The following is an 18785-nucleotide window of genomic DNA, read 5'->3' as shown; positions in this document are numbered from 1 at the left end:
CATGTCCTTGGATGGAATTTGAGTTTCCTCTGTGAAGAGGATAGCATTCAAGCTGAGATTTTGCAAGGACAGTTGTTGAAGCCATGAATTTGCACATTTTATGCAGCATATTATATACTAGTATCAGGCAAGCCATATTACAAGAGCTTAAATTCCTTTTAATTATCGTCATCTATTATCAAACACTACAAAACAACAGAAACCACAGATTGGCCAAAACTAATGCAAGTGCATTAAATGCTGACCTCCATTGACGATCTTGATGCATCAACTTCTTGCCCCTGGTTATTTTGTCCATAGTCAAAACTCAATTCACTGTCATCCTGTGATTCGGAGCCACCTTCAGCATCATCATCATCATCATCGTCATCATCGTCATCATACCCATCATCATCTTCAAGTCCACGAAATTGGTAGTCTATATGTTGCTCTTCAGCAACTAGCTTGACATGTGGCTCAATTGCCTCAAGCGATTTGAGAGCCCTTCTTAAGAAAGACAACTGTTTCACAGAATCAACGAGATTACATTCATTAACATCTGACATAAAATCTAGGGTACATAATGAAAGACCAACATTCAGAATAAAACCTGAGCAGCATGATGTCGAGCTGCCTGTGTTAAAAGACTGCGTGATTGTCCTTGCCTCAGAGATTTCATTCGGAATACAAATGTATTTGCCTCCTCATCATACTCATCATGAGCTGCTTGCATCTGGTGAGATGAAAAACACTCGCCCTTGCTACTCCTTAACCTCCCTCTCTCTCTGGATTTTTTTATGACCTCATCATATATTTCTCTGAATGTGAACACAGAATAAGAAAAAATAACTAACAGTGTACAATACAGGTAACTTAATAAACTTATACGTCAATTTGAACCTTTTCTCATCACATCGTCTCTTCATCTCCTGCAAAGAAGACATATCATCAACTGTCAATGCAATGAAATTACAAAACCTAAATGAAGTCAGTCCAGGAACAAAAGGTATTTATGAAAACAAATTAACATCAAATTAACATCAACTGTCGACGAATTAAACAGTATAGAGACTGAACCATGCACCTCAACAATGCGGAGTTCATTAAGAAGGGACTCTGATGGGATTGTGATTGTCTGGAATATATGAGAGCGCTGAAATACAGAAACATACTAGTTCTTGAATATGCATCTGATGTAAGAATTACTATGTAAAATGGACATTAGCTCAAGTGCTTACATAGCTATCAACAAGTTTCTGAAGCTCTAGCTGCACTTTTCCCAGCATGAGCAGAACTTTACCTGCATAATAACAGAAGCACCTATGTTATTTCGACCAGTAACAAAGACAAAATCATCACCATTTTGATATATTTGGCATGAAAGTCTCAAATATCAAGGGGAAAGGCTCATTTATTGTGATATGACATGGAAAACTATCAATCTTCTTTAAGTTTTACAAATGGAACGATTAAAGTTCAGAGGTTCATACTTTGCATGTCCTAATCTCTAGTTAACAAGGAACTTAAATTAGATGAAGGTGTATCCCTACACTTATTTTGCAGTAAAACCTCATCCTCATTCCTTTTTAACACCCTCCACCCAAAAGGAAAAACCAAAAAAGCGTAGACCAAGTTGACCATATGTTGTCGTAAGTGTTCTTAACTGCACCTAAACATTAAAATATCGGAAAAAAAGGTCATAGAATTTATTTTTTGCCAGTTCGGGTATTAGTTGTGTGTACTTGAAATCAATTGTCATCTTTTGTGGCTAAAGCTCCATACAATGTGTCCCACAGAGTGTGTAAAGGGTGAAAAACACGTGCATTTATTCTTGTTCACAAAGAATAGTCCATTGCTTAGCCAAAATGCCAGGCAAAGGCACTATTTGCAGCTGAACTCCAGTCCTATGACTTCACAAGGTGTCCAAAAATCATGTATTTACATTCCAAAGACACAGCAATAACGACCAATTCCAATTTCGCTCTTCAAGAAAATAGGTGTACTTACCAAATTGGGGTAACTCCAGGGAAAGGAATATGAAAAAGTATGTTTACTCACCACTTTCCTCGTCATCAGTCAAAGCAGTTTTCTCAAGTAGACAATCACCCATTTCCCCAAGTGATTCTGAAAATTCTGAAAGAAGATTGACTTGATTAGTGAAGTTTCCTTTATGATGCAATATAAGGAAATGCCAGATGAAGAGAAGAAAGAATAAACAAATAACCAACAGAATCTTACAAAAGTCAAGATGGGACACGTACTATCAAGGAATTTGGTAAGGAGCAAGAAGCAAGAGATTAAATTGGTATGATTAACTGCTGTTGAAGATGATATTGAAAGGATTATAAGACAAATAATGCAGTACAATTAAAGAGCAAGGCTGCATGAGTAGAGAAGCAAATAAAGAGTAAAAAATGTATAAGGGACTTGACTTTGGAATTATGAGGTAAGAAGCACCTTTATTGATTCAGCATCTAGTTTTCCTTATTTTCTAGTTGAGATGAATTTAGATCAAGCCTAACAGAAATAGACCTAACTCTTCAAGGCAAATACCAAGGAAGACTTCCAACATATATGATAGATTGTACTCTTTTCCACAATATTTTCACTTCAGATGCCGTAAGTAATAGTTTGAGCACTAAAGATCTTATGAAACAGGATAGGCCAAGCATTAGTGCACAAAGTTAAGGTATAGATTTAGTAAAGAAGTTGAAGAAGTTACCATAAACGCTGTTTGCAGTGGCAGCTGCAGCTGAAAGTAATCTGTCATAACAATCTCTCATATCTTTCATGTCCTGAAGAAGATACGAACATTAGTCACAGATTCTCAGACTAAGAGCATGAAATTCTACACCACATCATAAATATGGACAATAATGTCATAGGTATAGTTTCACCAAAGTGCAGATAAAAAAATCGGGCAACAGATGTGGCATTTACAACTTTTCTAATCATTAAATTCAAAATTTTTCAGTCCGATATGAGGCTCTTTGGCCAACCAGACAATTAGGATAGAAGAAACATTTGCGAAACAGAAAACTGGTCATCACTAGAATCCAGTGCTGCAAACCAAGTAATGAAGTAACACCTAAGTAAGCTCCAGGAATGCAATTTAAAATGAAGCCCTACATTGCACCCATTAAATGAGATCTTTCCATACATCAAAATAACCCCATTATCGCTACGCTTATAACGGTATCATCCTTGCAATCAATGTTAAATGTCTTTTGAACATATGGCAGGAATAGTCTCTACTAGGCCAGGAATACTCTCTACCATGCCAAACCAAGCAAAGATAGACAAAATGGTTATTATTCTACCACAACATAACGAATATCAGGTCCACTACTTTCACCTCGCTTTTGACCCATATATGAAAAAGGTTAACAAATTCAGAACTAAGTCAAGGCCACATCAGCAGTTCTCAATTTACATAATTATGTATCTCTGCGATGCTCACAGCACAATAAGGCAGTAAATGGTGCACCTCTCCATAGACATTCCAAAACATCAACAAGAGTAACAAGAGCTGCAATTGTTCTGTGCGATCACTCCATAGACCTAAAGGGACTGTATGTACAACTCAAATGGATGCACTTCAACTCTCATTACCAATATCAGGAACAACATTGAACAGTAATAGCTGAACACACATATACATGTACATATATATATATATTTCATTGGACTTGGCCAGTCATGGGATTCTTAGTTTCCCTCATCACATCAATAATTTGCCGGCGCAAAAGAATGATAGATAAACGGGATAAGGAGAGAGGAGCCAGAACAGCAAAAAGAATTTGATCATAAAAGCAAAATCAAACACCTGAGATCTTCATATTCTACTAGCAATTCCAGCTAAAATTACGAGTCAAAGAAGGTACATTTGCCCAAAAGGTAAAAGAAAAAAGGGGGTGAATTTTACCAAGATCGTCATTTCTTCAAGAACGATAACAAGGGACGAGGGAAATTGACGAGACAGGACAAAGGGACCATGAACCCGGAATTAAAAAAGGAAAAAAAAGCATGAAAAGAAACAAAGAGAAAGTCAATACCTGAGATGCCTGATCGAGCTCATCCAATTGGGCCCGAATCCTTTGAAGCCTATGCCCTTTTCTTTCATGCCTAAGGGCTCCTCGGAGCTTCTTCAGCGACGTCTTCATCGTCCTACTACAACTTGGCTGGCTGCCTTTTTAAAATTCTTTCTTTGTTGAGGTAAAAATAAAACAAGTGGATTGGTCCCCAAAAAAAAAGAAAAAAGAAAAAAAGGAGTTCGTCCGGTTAGTTACCAAAGAAAGAGATAGAGAAATGGTGGAAGAAAGAATGGGCAAAAGAGAAAGACGGAGAAAGAATGAATTTTGACAAATATTGGGAGAGGAGTCCCTGCGTTCGGGTTATCGAGAAATGTAAAAGAAAAAAGGAAGGATAGGAATCATAAGATGGTGATGAAAATGAAGATGAAAAGCTCTTCTATGTTCGAAAGCTGAATGGAATTGGAATGGCAATAGCAAATTTGGCAAATTGGGCAGGAGAAGGAAAAGAAGGAGATTAAAGGCATTAAGATTAATAAGGCGGAGGAGGAGATGGTCAGTGGTCAAAGAAGACTGAGGGAGGGATTTGGTCCACGTTCAACTCCCTCTCCCATCATTCCGCTAAACGTCAAAACCTTCACGATTCTGCCTGGCCTGGGCGTGGGTGGATCCGATCCGATCCGCTCCGGTTACGTCACGTCAGACCCACTTTCACGCACAGCCCCCGCAACTTACCAACAATTATTATTATTTATTATTAAGTGTTCGACCCCTTCCCACTACACCTTGAATAGGACTTATAATTGCTGCTACTGCTACAAGTGCAGCAGCAGTAGTATTTTTTTGCACCCGCTGCTACTACTGCTTGCTACTATTTGATCATCAAACCAATACAACTACTACTCTCTTCTTCTTTTTGTTCAGGAAGAAAAAAATGAAAAAACGCGTTTTTTACCTCCCAGAAAAGGCTACTACTGATTATACAGGCAGGTTTCGTGACTTTTTCTTCCTTTCTTCCTTTCCCTGATCCTAAAAGTGAAATGAGGAGATGTTACCAAAATGGCATCTTGTATTTTTCACTTGCAATTGCAATTGGGTTCTCCTACGCCGTAATTTTCCGTTTGGATTGTTTTGACTAGGAGCGAAAACAAGTTTCAACGAAGTTATAGCCTCGATTGATTTAAAGATTAAAAATAAATATTGAACTTGACATGTGATTGAAAGTTTTTTTTTTTAAAAAAAAAAAATTTTGATAGAACTTGATTTGAAATTTTAGACGTATGTTCACGGAAAATTTGGTTTGGGCATACAATCAAAACTTTGTTTGACTTGAAATTTTTATGTTGCATTATATAGAGATTTTCACCCTAATTTTGTTACCTCTTTTCCTTAATTTTTGCTTTCTGATATTCAAGAAATCTATTACGAGGATGCGATTAAAATCAATTATACTTATCTAAAAGATAAGAGTATTATATGCTTGCTATTTTAGAGAATAAGTAATATACGATAAGGAAATAAGTAGAGCTAGGAAAATGAAACTACATGTATGTTTTTATGAAATTTACTTGCTTATATGTTTCTAAACACGTCGAGTCGACCAATGTGAAAATCGAGATTTGGTCGTTAATGAAATTTTGTTCTGATTTGAATTGATATCTAAACAAACAAATTTAAATGAGTCAGGTTTGAGTCGAATATAAATCAAGTACTAAGTTACTTAATTCGATCTACAGCCCTAATTTTGACCAGCAACTGTTTTTTTTTCCCCATTCATATTTAGAGCCTCCCGCTCGGATTTTTTTATTTCCGCCTCCACATTTGGTTATTTTTTTGGAACCTCCTAGCGACATAGGCTCTCGGAGGCCTCCCTAACAAGTGAGACCTTAGGGGTTGGTTTGATTGAAATGGAAATTTAGCACTACCATCTGTGTTCCACTTATTGATGCCTTTGGGTTCTTGGGCTATCGCTGATTTTCTGGTCTGGATCCTTTATAAGAATATTAGGTCCATCTTACTCTGTCTATTCTTCAGTTAGCCCACCCTTTTTATGGCCTCTTTTGTGGTGTGCTTTCGACCCTTTTTTCAATTTTTTTTTTGGTTATTATCACTTTACTATGTTGTCACTGTCAATTTCTTCTTTAATATTATTTTTTAGTTATTTTATTTTCAAAACTAACGATCAAATTTAACGAAATTTATTAATTCAAGTGATAAGACATATTTAACCTTAAAATTATTATTACTTTATCCCCATAAACTATAACTTTATTATCAATTTACGTCCTAGAATTTTTTTCTAGGCAATTTATCTAAGTATTAAATCAACTTAGCAAGTTCAAAAACCTTAAAAGATAATACCCTCTTTTTATGTAAAATAATAACAAGGGTTATTATCACTTTACCTCATTAAACTATATCACTACTATCAATTAATTATTTAATGTTATCTTTTAGTCACTTCACCCCATAGGTAATTCAACTTAGCATGTTAATAAAATTTTGACAAAAATACCCTTTTATTTTATAACACTACTACATTGTTATTATCACTTTATCTCTTTAAATTATAGTGATATAATCGCTTTACTCTCTAACATTATTTTCTAGATATTTTACCCTATTGTTAATCTAAAAAGTATGTTAAAAAAATTTTAAATGTATTTACCTTTTTTTATATATATAATTAAAAATAAAAAGTTGGAATAATTATTCTTCCTTTTTTCCAATCTAAGATTCCAAAAACATAAAAATAAAAGGGTTTTCTCAAATTTATTTTTTACACTTATTAATGCTAGGAAAAGAAAAGGATATATGATAGAAGGAGACAAAAAAAATTAGATTTTGCAAAGAAAGAAAATAACGAAAAATCTAATATTATCAAAAGAATTGAGTTCTCTCTCTCCCTCTCCCCATTTTTTTTTCAATATTAATAAGATTGCCAAGAAGAAAGAAATTAATGTTTTGACTTTTTTTTTATGATACTAAAAAAGAGAAGAGTCACTCTAAATTTTTTTATTATTTTTATTATACAAAAAAGAGAGTACTATCTTCTAAAGTTTTTTTAACTTGCTAAATTGGTTTAATGGTGGGATAAATTGTCTAAAAAATAACTCTAAGGGGTAAATTGATAATAAGGTTATATTTTATCGAGATAAAGTGATAGTAATTTTAATGGTTAAACATGTCTTATCATTTAGATTAATAAATTTCATTAAATTTGACCGTTAGTTTTGGGGGTAAAATTACTAAAAACTAACGTTAAAGGGATAACTGAAAGTGATACCAAATATTGAAGGGGTAAAGTGATAATAACTCCTTTTTTAATTTGAAAAGAGACTTCACACCTTACAAAAAAGAAGGAAAACAAACGAAGGTTTGAGAGTTGAATTAGGGACCTCATAACCAGCTAGTTAATGTCTCTATTAGCTAAGTTGGTTCTTGCAGACCAAATTTCAAAATTTGCTCAACTTCCATGTCTGCTACCTTCGTGTTTATTTTTAAAATAAGAAACAGTTGAGGTATTTGGATTCATCATTATCTATAAATATTATTTTGTGCGCATCATAGTACATTTTTCAACAACTTATTTTTTTAATATAAATTTAATCTTATACACATTACATCATAAAAAATACTAGCAGTATTAGTACAAATCATTTTTCTAATTAACCTTCTATTCAAGGTATTTGGATTCTCCACTATTTGCAAATATTATATTACTAACATTGTTGACATATTTTTAGTAACATTTTTATCTTGCTAACTACCGTTTCATGACCTCACACACTTCTCACCATAAAATGTGTTACTGTGTTGCTCGAAATAATTTTTTCAGATAATGTTTTATCGAAACAAAGTAGTATGGATATCTCCACCAATCAAATCATATCATATCACATGGATAAATATCTAAGTATTTATTTCTTATTAAAGAGATAATATTTAGAGCTGTTTAATCCAAGTATATTTCTTATATACTGCAATAGCTTGTCCAGTCAAACGGCGTCACGTCACGTGTCTGTAGACACCAAAATTTTAAATTATTGTTATTTTTTTTAGTGATAATTGTTATCTATTTTTACTCTCGTAGCATTTCAGATCATTATTATTATTACTTATTATTTTATTGTTATTTTTATTTTTATGATCTAGTTGATTATTTTTATTTGTTAAGACTTTCTAGTATTGGGATTTATCAAAAAAAAAAGAGAGAAAATTGTTCACAAAAATATGTTTATTTTCTTTTAAATTCAATTTTGTAGCATTTTATTTATCTTGTTAAAATTATTTCATTATGTGTTAAAAAGTAAAAAAAAAAACAAAAAAAAAGGGGGACAAGCTCACGGTCCATGAGAAGCATAGGATCCTAACCCTTTCTTCATGCTACAATTTAAACAGAAAAACGAACGAAAAAATGCCAGAAGTAAAAATGCAGCTTAGCCCATTTCATTTTCCGCCGTTTTTCCATTGTTTTTCCTTTACCCTTGGATTACCTTGACTTCATCCTACCTGGCTCTCATCTGGAATGAAGAGCGATCGGATGGCCATAGAAAAGTGGTGAACCGAGATTTATCAAGAGCCGTGAAGATCAGGGTTTGGGGAATATATAAAGGGTGAGAGTTTTTGAGAGGGTCTTGGGGACGGCTGGTTGAGTGAGGAAAAACCAAGAGATTGAGAGAGAGCTTTAGGGCGGCTAGGGTTAGAAAGAGAGGGAGACACCGAGAAGAGAAAAAGCTAAGGGAGACCGAGGGCTAGGAAAGGGAGAGTTTGAGGGCTGGCAAGAGCAAGGAGGGGATTCCAGTAGCGGCTAGGGTTTTAGGAAAAAGGAAAAACAGAGCTTGAAAAAAGAGGAGCTTCGTGAGGGAAAAGGGGGCTTCGTCTGGGGAGAGAGCTTAGGAGCTGAAGGGAAAAGAGAACCGAGAACAAAAAGAAGAAAGCTTCGGGTAAGGTTAGAAGAGGAGAAAACTGGGGGAGGAGTTCGAAAGTGAGAGAGAGCCACGGCCGAGGAAGACAAGAGCAAGAGAAGAGAGCTAGGGAAGAGGAACCAAAACAAGAAAAACCAGAAGAAAGATAGAGAGGGTGAGCGAGAAAGCAAGGGAGGAGAGAAGAAAAACCTGGTCAGGTGCTATTCCTCAAAGAGCAAAGGAGCCACTGGAGCTACTAATCCTCACGACCGTCACTATCTTCGCCGAGAGAAAGGATCATCACTGTAAGTATTTCTCTTCCTTTTAAATTTCAGTATCTTTTCAAACGCAGACTCTTGAAGCTCTCAAAGCATGTATTTCGTGACCTTGCTTATGAAACTTTTTTTGTTGATTATTTTTCCTCCCCTTCTGTTTCATGTTCACTAAGATTTTGTTTTCCTGTTTGTGAGTGACTGTGTGTTGGTCATGGGGTGTGTTTGGAAATTTTGTGATTGAAAACGTATGAACTCAAAAAGCTGTCAAATTTCGTGCTTCCTTTCCCCCGTGAAACTGAATGCGTATGATCCATAGGTGGCAATGTTGGATCCTTAATCCAACATTTGACTTATATGTGAATAATTATGTATTGCAAACTATCAATTAAGGTTAAATCCAATTAAAGTGATCAAATATAGTTTGGGCTTAATGTATCTAATAGGGTGTGAGCCTTTAATGTGTAGAAACTTATGGGCTCCTATTTCTATGATGGGCTGAAATAGGGTTCCAAAAGGTAACAGGAATGTTACCTATAAATAGGGTTATGATCCCCAAGTCACAGGTATCGTTTTAGTTGTCGTATTTTCTAATACCACAAAATATCTCTTCCCTGATATCCCATCGTCAGGAAAGATACCATAGAGAAACTAAAGGTCTCTCTCAAAGGATCGGTGAATACCTGTTGACCTGGAAGGCCACCCCAAAATTTCTAGGGATTCAAGTGTCAAATCTATCAATATGGATTCAGGTACGCTTCCGCTATTTTACAGTTAATTTATTTCTTAATAATCGCCATATAGATTTTGGATTTAGTAGGTGATGGTTTTCACCAAAGGTTAAATTTAGATAACCACCCTTACAAGTGGTATCAGAGCCCATATGGTTGATTGTTACGAAATAATTTTGTTTTGGTAATTTATGGTTTTATTACTATTGGTTCTGTTTTCATGGCTACTAGCTGCGGACATGATGCTATTAAATACATGACTGTTGTGTGCTTAAATTTTCGATCGCCAGTCACTGTTGTCGTTATATATATGACATGATTTTGGTTGCTTCCGCCGCACTACATGAATTCAGAATTATGGTAAATTATGTTTCTGTTTGTACGGCGCCACTCTGACTCATATGCAATAAAAAAAATTGAATTTGTGGGCTCCGCTTCCATGGTTGACGAGTCTTTATGTGGCTTTTATGTTCATGGGTGCTTACGTAAGTAGTATATGGCCTTCGGTCAAATCATTCCAACAATGCTTTTGTATACATGTGCCCTTCATTGTATGATTCAATTGTATGATTCAATTTAGAGGGTCCCACCGTATTTCAGCTTTAGTTGTATGATTCAATTGTTTATTCATGCTATCAAAATTATTCGGCACCAGTGGAGCCTGATGCAAATTATATTCGTCACCAGTGGAGTCTGATGCAACTTTTCCTGGCTCTAGTTGTGTAGTTCTTATTAGGTGCCTGCAGCTAAATTAGTCACAGCTATATTTGATCATTGGCACGTGGTTCGGGATCACAATTGATTGTCTAGTAGTTTATTTATTTTTTTTTCTCAAATAGAGAGCCAAAATATTTTCTTTTGTCGTGACTTTCCATTATGCCTTTGGTCAAGTTATGAATTATCTCTCCTTAGTTTTGGTCAAGTCCCACTGACCAAATTTTGGTTATTTGCTGTGATGTTTAGTTGACCAATTCACTGTTTATTATAAAGATGGATATTCAATATGATCATTTGTAGCTCAAATTTATTTATAGTTGGACGCTTCGGCTGGTTTCCTTATGAATATTTGTGTTAAGAAAATTAGGGTTTCTTTAATTTAAGTAAACCCTAATAAAGTTAAATAGGAAATTTAAGCCCTATAAAATCCATATGTGTGGCTTATTAAATATATAGTTTTATAAAATATTTATGGATTTCAAGGAAAAATTTTTTTGGGCTTGAATGATAAGTTTGGGTCAAATTATGGATATGGATCCTTGGTCCAATAAGTTTTGATCCAATTGATTGGTTTGATCAGAATTAACTAAAGTTGACTTTGATCAAAAATTTTGGTTAATTTGTATAATTTTAAATTTGAATATTGGTATGATTATATATATTTCGAAATAAATTAATTGAAATAATATGTCACCAAAGTGACCTCTATTATGAAAATTAATTTATTTTAAAATATAATTAGTTGGGTACTAGTAATTTTATGAATATTGATCGGCCCAAAAGAAGGTCAATATTTAATGAAATTACATGTACATTTGTGGTAATAAATACGTGATAGTTATCTGGATTTTACATGTGATTTATAAATTGGCCCAAAGAAAAATTTATTTTTGACATGTTATTATTATCAGTATTTATTACTGCACCAAGATATCACTTAGAAATTAATATTTTTGTCCAAAGACAAAATATTAATGGAATATCGGTATCTTGAGATAAGACTACCATTATTTGAATTTATTATTGTTTTGATTTATGTGAGCTTGTTTTAATTATATTATGTTTTCTGTTCAGTTGCAAATGATTTTACAAATTTTACTACCAACATCAATAACATTCCTATACTGAATGGCACAAACTTCAAATTCTGGAAAGAAAATCTCTTGATAGTACTTGGAATAATGGATCTCGACCTTGCGTTAAGGGATGATTCTCCCCCACCTCTTACAGATCAGAGTACCTCTGATAAAAAGAAAAATAATGAGAGATGGGAGAGATCAAATCGCTTGTGTCTGATGATCATTAAAAAGGCCGTTCCAGAAGCATTCAGAGGAACAATGTCAGAAACGATTGTAACCGCTAAAGAGTTCCTTCAGGACATTGAAAAATTTTTTGTCAAGAACGAAAAGACTGAAGTTATTATGCTCTTGACACGCCTAGTTTTAATGAAATATAGTGGTAAAGGCAATATCAGAGAGTACATCATGGAGATGTCTCATCTTGTTTCGAAATTAAGTGCACTTAAGTTAAAACTCTCTGAAGAGTTACTAGTGCATTTGATTTTAATATCTCTTTCTACACAATTTAGCCAATTTAAGGTGAGTTACAACTGTCAAAAGGAGGCTTGGTCTGTAAATGAACTCATCTCACTGTGTAGAGGAAAAAGGAAAAGGTTGAAGCAAGAGCAGACAGAAAGTGCCCATCTGGTATCACACTAATAATAAAGCAAGGACTTAAGAGAAGAAGAAAAAGAAGCTCAGGTACAGCGCCACAAAGAAACACAAAAGAAATCAAATCAGGAAAGAATAGTTGTTTCTTCTGTGAAGTTGAAGAGCATCAAAGAAGCATTGCACCAACTATCATGCTTGGCGTGCTAAGAAAGGTATGCTTCTTAATTGGTTTGTTCTGAGGTTAATTTAATTTCGGTACCTAGACACACGTGGTGGTTAGATTCTGGTGCAACAAACAGTCTAGGGGTTGCCTGAATTTGCCGAAAGCCTATGATAATGAAAGATATATCTACGTGGGCGATGGCAAAACAGTTCAAGTTGAGACAATTGGAGTTTTTAGATTATTGTTAAAGACCAGATTTATTTGGATCTCTATGAGACATTTGTTGTACCGTCTTTTAGACGGAATTTAATTTCTATTTCTGTTTGGACAAATTTAGTTATTTTTGTTCATTTGAAATGAAAATTTGAATTGTTTTATGATTCAAATTGATTGGTTTTGGTTCTTAATGCATTATGATAATTTATATTAATTGATATGATTGCCTCATTTAATGAATCTCTGCATTTGAGTACTAGAGGAGTAAAAAAAAAATTAGCTAATGAGAATTCAGCTGCATTATGGCGCAAGAGATTGGGACATATGTCCAAACGGGAATGGAAAGGCTTGTGTCGAATGAAATTCTCGATCCCTTGAATTTTACAGATTTTAATGATTGTATTAACTGTATAAGGGGAACAAATCAATAAAAGGAGATTTGAAACCAATAGTCTTTAGACGTCTTAGAATTTATACATACAGATATTTGTGGACCATTTCCTACATCTGCTTGGAATAGTCAACATTATTTTATAACGTTCATAGACGATTTTTTAAGATATGGCTACATATATCTCATTTCAGAAAAATCACAGTCACTGGACGTGTTCAAAAATTTTAAAGCTGAAGTTGAGAATCAACTCAACAAAAGAATTAAAAACGTCAGATCTGACCGTGGTGGTGAATATTATGGTAGATATGACGGTTTAGGTGAACAACGTTCTGGACTATTTGCTAAATACCTAGAGGAATGCGGTATCGTCGCACAGTACACTATGCCGGGTTCACCCACTATGAATGGTGTAGTTGAAAGACGAAATAGAACGGTTAAAGACATGGTAAGGAGTATGATATGTCATTCTACCTTATCAGAGTCACTCTGGGAAGAAGTTTTTAAGACTGCAGTATATATCCTTAATAGAGTTCCAACTAAAGCAACTATCAAAACCCTTATGAGTTTTGGACAGGAAAAAGTCCAGTTTAAAGCATATGCATATTTGTGGGTGTCCAACTGAGGCAAGGCCTTACAGGTCTAATGAAAAGAAACTAGACTTAAGAAAGATTAGTTGTTATTTTATTGGATACTCTAAAAGATCCAGAGGTTACAAGTTTTATGATCTTACAACCAAATCAATTTTTGAGACAGGAAATGCTCGGTTCTTTGAGAATGTCGAGTTTGGGGGAGAAAATACAGTAAGAGACATTGTTTTTAAAGAGAAATATATTAATATTTCTTCAGGTGTTATTACTCTTGTTCAGGATCCTATTCCTGAACTTGATCATGATATGACAAATCAAGACAATGTCGAACAGCAAACTGTTATAGATGAACAAACTCTTCCTCTCCAAGAACCAATGCCATTAAGAAGATCCACTAGAGAAAGGAGAAGTGCAGTGCCAGATGATTACATTGTTTTTCTCCAAGAACATGAGGATGACCCTGGATTGATGGAAGATGATCCAATCAACTTCCATCAGGCCATGAAAAGTTCAAATTCTCAAAAGTGGATTGATGCCATGAATGAGGAGATTAAATCCATGAAGGACAATGATGTTTGGGATCTTGTCCCATTACCAGAAGGTGCGAAATCCATTGGTTGTAAATGGATATTTAAAATCAAAAGAGATTCGAAAGGCAATGTAAAAAGATACAAATCTCGTCTTGTCGCCAAGGGTTTTACACAAAAGGAAGGTATCGATTATAAAGAAACCTTCTCTCTAGTCTCTTCAAATGACTCTTTTAGAATTATCATGGCACTAGTGGCGCATTTCGATCTTGAGTTATATCAGATGGATGTAAAGACAGCGTTTCTCAATGGTAACATTGATGAGACGATTTATATGGTGCAACCAGAAACTTTGTATCAGGAGATCCAAAGAATATGGTTTGCAAAATTAAAAATTCCATCTATGGGTTCAAACAAGCGTCTTGACAATGGTATTTCAAATTTCATCAAGTGATTATCTCATTTGGTTTTGAGATGAATTTAGTAGATGATTGCATATACCATAAGTTCTGTGGGAGTAAGTATATTTTTCTGGTATTGCATGTTGATGATATTTTGCTTGCTAGCAACGATATTGGTCTATTGCATGAAACCAAAAAATTTCTAACTAAGAATTTTGAGATGAAAGATCTTGGTGATGCATCTTTTGTGTTAGGCATACAGATACACCGTAATCGCTCTCGAGGTATTTTAGGACTATCACAAAAGGGTTTTATTGAAAAGGTCCTTAAAAGATATGGCATGCAAAATTGTAAATCAAGTGACACCCCTGTAGCTAAAGGAGACAAATTTACTCTTGAACAGTGTCCCAAGAATGTTTTTGAGGAAAAAGAGATGCAAAAGATTCCTTATGCATCAGCAGTAGGGAGTCTAATGTATGCTCAAGTATGTACGCGTCCAGATATTGCGTACATTACTGGAATGTTGGGTAGATATTTGAGTAATCCTAGATTAGATCATTGGAAAGCAACCAAACGAGTCTTACGATATCTTCAGAAAACAAAAGGCTACATGCTCACGTATCGAAAATCAGATGAATTAGAGATCATTGGCTATACTGATTCCGATTATGCTGGATGCCAAGATACTATGAAGTCAACGTCAGGCTATGTGTACTTATTAGGTGGAGGTGCCATATCTTGGAAGAGTGCTAAACAGTCCCTCATAGCATCTTCCACTATGGCTGCAGAATTTATAACTTGTTATGAGGCATCCAATCAAGGAATTTGGCTGCGAAATTTTGTCACAGGATTACGTGTAGTGGATGGTATTGAAAGACCATTCAAATTATTCTGTGACAATAAGTCAGCAGTCTTATATTCCAATAACAACAGGAGTTCGACCAAATCTAAACATATAGATATCAAGTTCATGGCTGTTAAAGAAAGAGTGCAGAATGGACAGTTATCGATAGAGCACATCGGGACAAACTCCATGGTTGCGGATCCGCTTACTAAGGAATTGCCACCCAAAATGTTTCATGAGCATACTGCTAGTATGGGTGTCATGTTATCAAATAATGAACAGTTTTAATGGGAGTTTGTCATTTTAAATGCTCTTATGATATTTTTCAGTTATTAAGAATTTAAGGATATTTTATGCATAAATAAAGTTTGGATTTATTTATACTCTGACTTTGGTATGGTTTGATCTCATGAAAATTTAAGGTAGACCAGTTGGAAATAGGCATGTTTTGATCACATTACATGAAATTTCCATACTACACATCCACATCATGATTCATGTCATTCAATTGCATTGATATATGTGACCATTGATGGGTCGAGTTACGAAATTGTGACAAAGGCCGCTTTGATCCTATATTGGTGTAATTGATGGACCGAATTGGTTACAGATACATTGTGATAATGACAGTAAAGTTGAGCTCATACGGTTAATTGCGAAATATAATTATAAAGTTACACATATAGTCCAAGTGGGAGATTGTTGGATCCTTAATCCAACATTGGACTTATATGTGAATAATTATGTATTGCAAACTGTCAATTAAGGTTAAACCCAATTAAAGTGATCAAATATAGTTTGATCTTAATGTATATAAGAGGGTGTGGGCCTTTAATGTGTAGAAACTTATGGGCTCCTATTTCTATGATGGGCTGAAATAGGGTTCCAAAAGGTAACAGGAATGTTACCTATAAATAGGGTTATGGTCCCTAGGTCACAGGTATCGTTTTAGTTGTCGTATTTCCTAATACCACAAAATATTTCTTCCCTGATATTCCATCGTCAGGAAAGATACCATAGAGAAACTAAAGGCCTCTCTCAAAGGATCGGTGAATACCTGTTGACCTGGAAGGTCACCCCAAAATTTCTAGGGATTCAAGTGTCAAATCTATCAATATCGATTCAGGTACGCTTCCGCTATTTTACAGTTAATTTATTTTTTAATAATCGCCATATAGATTTTGGATTTAATAGGTGATTGTTTTCACCAAAGGTTAAATTTAGATAACCACCCTTACAGGCAAGTCTTGTTTTTAGTAGCTTGTTTGGTTTCATGGCTAGGTTACGTTTGGCATGAACCTGTAGACACCAAATTTTGGTACGATTTATTTATTTTTGTTCATGCTAGTTTTTCTTAGTTATTCTTTTTATTTTCTTTAGTCGTTTACTTGTTTTATTTTATTATTTTTATTTTTTTTTTTTAATGTAGAATTTCTCAAAAAAAGAAAATATGTTTTAGTTGTTTTAAAATTCAATTTTTGTCTTGGAAAAAGAAAAAAGGAAAGGGAAGAAAATTGTTCACAAAATATGTTTATTTCTTTTAAAATTCAATCTTTTGACTTTATTTATTTTTTGGTTAGGTTATTTTGAAAACAAAAGAAAAGTGAAAAAATGAAAATGAAAACGAAAAAAAGAAAAAATAGCAATTTTTGTTTTAGTTGATTTTATTTATTTTGTTTTAGTCAGTTTTAATCAATTTATTTTTGTTTATTGTTTGGTTGGTTTGGAAACGAAAAAATGAAAAAAGAAAGAAAGAGTGGAAAATGATGAAAAAAAGGAAGGAAAAATAGAAAATTTGCATTTTTGGTGTTTCTTGTTTATTTATTTTTCATTTCAAATTTATTTTTCATTTCAAATGTTAATTAATTGGTTTGTTAATTTGTTTTTGTTATTTATTATTATCATTTTAGTCTTATTCAAAAAAAAAAAAAAAAAATGGTCGCGCATGCAAGCTGCATATTTTGCAGCTTGCAAGGACAGTCTCGCAGGTCCCATTTGATGGCTGGATTTTAATGTGGATTAAGCCATTCATCCTCACCTTTGAGGTGAGGGTTTGGCTCTGATATAAAGAGAAAAAGGACATCAGCCGCAAAAGGGGCATCATCGGGGAAAGACAGAAAACAGCAAAAGAAAAAGCTAAGGGAAAAAACCAGCAAACGGCTGGGGTTTAAGGGAAGTGATAGCTGCAAATCTGGAGTGAACGGGAAAGAAAAAAAACAATCAGAGGGAAAGAGAGGCTACGAGGAGGTTCTCGGATGAGGTGAATAGAAACACAGCAAAAGGGAAAGAAAGGAGGACGGCGAAAAAGAAAAACTGAGCAAGAGGGTTGACTAAGAAACTTGCGGGCTGGACAGGAGAGAGCCGAGAGTGAGCGAGAGTTTTCTGGTTGAAAGGGAAGCGAGATTGAGAGAGGGAAGGCAGAAACAGAGAACGAAAAAGCAAAGCAAGAAAGTGGATGGCTGAAAAGCAAGGGCTGAAGCGAAAAGGAACGGCGAGGGAATGATCGACGGCTGAAGTAAACAGCGGCTGGGTTTTTTTTTCCTGGGAGCGAGGCCGAGAGTTGGACGAAAAGGGAAGCGAAAGTCAGAACGAAGGTTTTGTGGCCGAGGAGCCCAGGAGGAAGAAGAGTTCCGGCAGTGAGGGCTTCAGAAAGATGGGAAGGACAAGGCCGTTCCAAGACAACTGAATCTAGCCTCTAAGCAATGAGTTGGTCGCCGCGGAGGCTGCCGCAATAAATTTTTAGTTCTGTCCTAAGAAGCGGTGTAACTCTCCTGGAGTATTTTCACGCTCATGAGGTAATTTTTATTATTGCTTTGTGCAACTTTTGTGAAGATTCAAACTGATTAGATGCGGGTGATTTGAGTTGTTTTGTTCATTATCTCACTGCCTCCCTGGATTTGAAATTGGGCTGCGGAATCTTATGTTGGGTTGGAATTTTGTCGGTTTTAAAATGATGAAGCAATGGGTTTCGTTTAAGATTCTCTATGAATCTGCCAATTCACGGCAGAAAATTTGCAGCAGGAAATGTTTCGTCTGGGTTACCACTTTTTCGAATGAATGATCATGAGTGTTGTTGACGATATCTGTGATTACATTTTGTGATGTTATTGTACTAGTGATAGGCTTGGTGTCTGCTTCTTTATTTCTCCAACGAATATCCGAAGCTGTGAATCTAATTTAGAAGCCATGAAGACTTCCTATGTGTAATCATCAGCCTAAGTAACCGTCTCATTTTCTTGTGTATATGAAGTCTGTGTATTTGATGAACTAAAAGTTGTATCTTGGATCCTTGTCTGCGTGTGTGATTTGAGTCTGAAGAGTCCTGGCTGCGCAAGCTACAAGATTC

General features: G+C 34.9%; 1 protein-coding gene across 1 annotated transcript; it reads right to left on the bottom strand.

The window, feature by feature from the left end:
- Window positions 1-245: 245 nt before the first annotated feature.
- On the bottom strand, window positions 246-4550 carry LOC113756128 (uncharacterized protein At2g33490-like; the record flags this gene model as incomplete). Its single annotated transcript, XM_027299920.1, has 8 exons — window positions 4035-4550; window positions 2702-2774; window positions 2038-2112; window positions 1218-1279; window positions 1064-1132; window positions 880-908; window positions 590-797; window positions 246-500 (listed from the first exon to the last, which is right to left on the bottom strand). Coding segments are annotated over exons 1-8 (879 nt in total), but the record flags the coding sequence as incomplete, so codon positions are not given.
- Between the last annotated feature and the right edge of the window lie 14235 nt (window positions 4551-18785).

The sequence above is a fragment of the Coffea eugenioides genome, unplaced genomic scaffold, assembly GCF_003713205.1.
Source record: "Coffea eugenioides isolate CCC68of unplaced genomic scaffold, Ceug_1.0 ScVebR1_2008;HRSCAF=2956, whole genome shotgun sequence".
NCBI lineage: Eukaryota > Viridiplantae > Streptophyta > Magnoliopsida > Gentianales > Rubiaceae > Coffea > Coffea eugenioides.
This window is presented reverse-complemented; position numbering and strand designations above follow the sequence as displayed.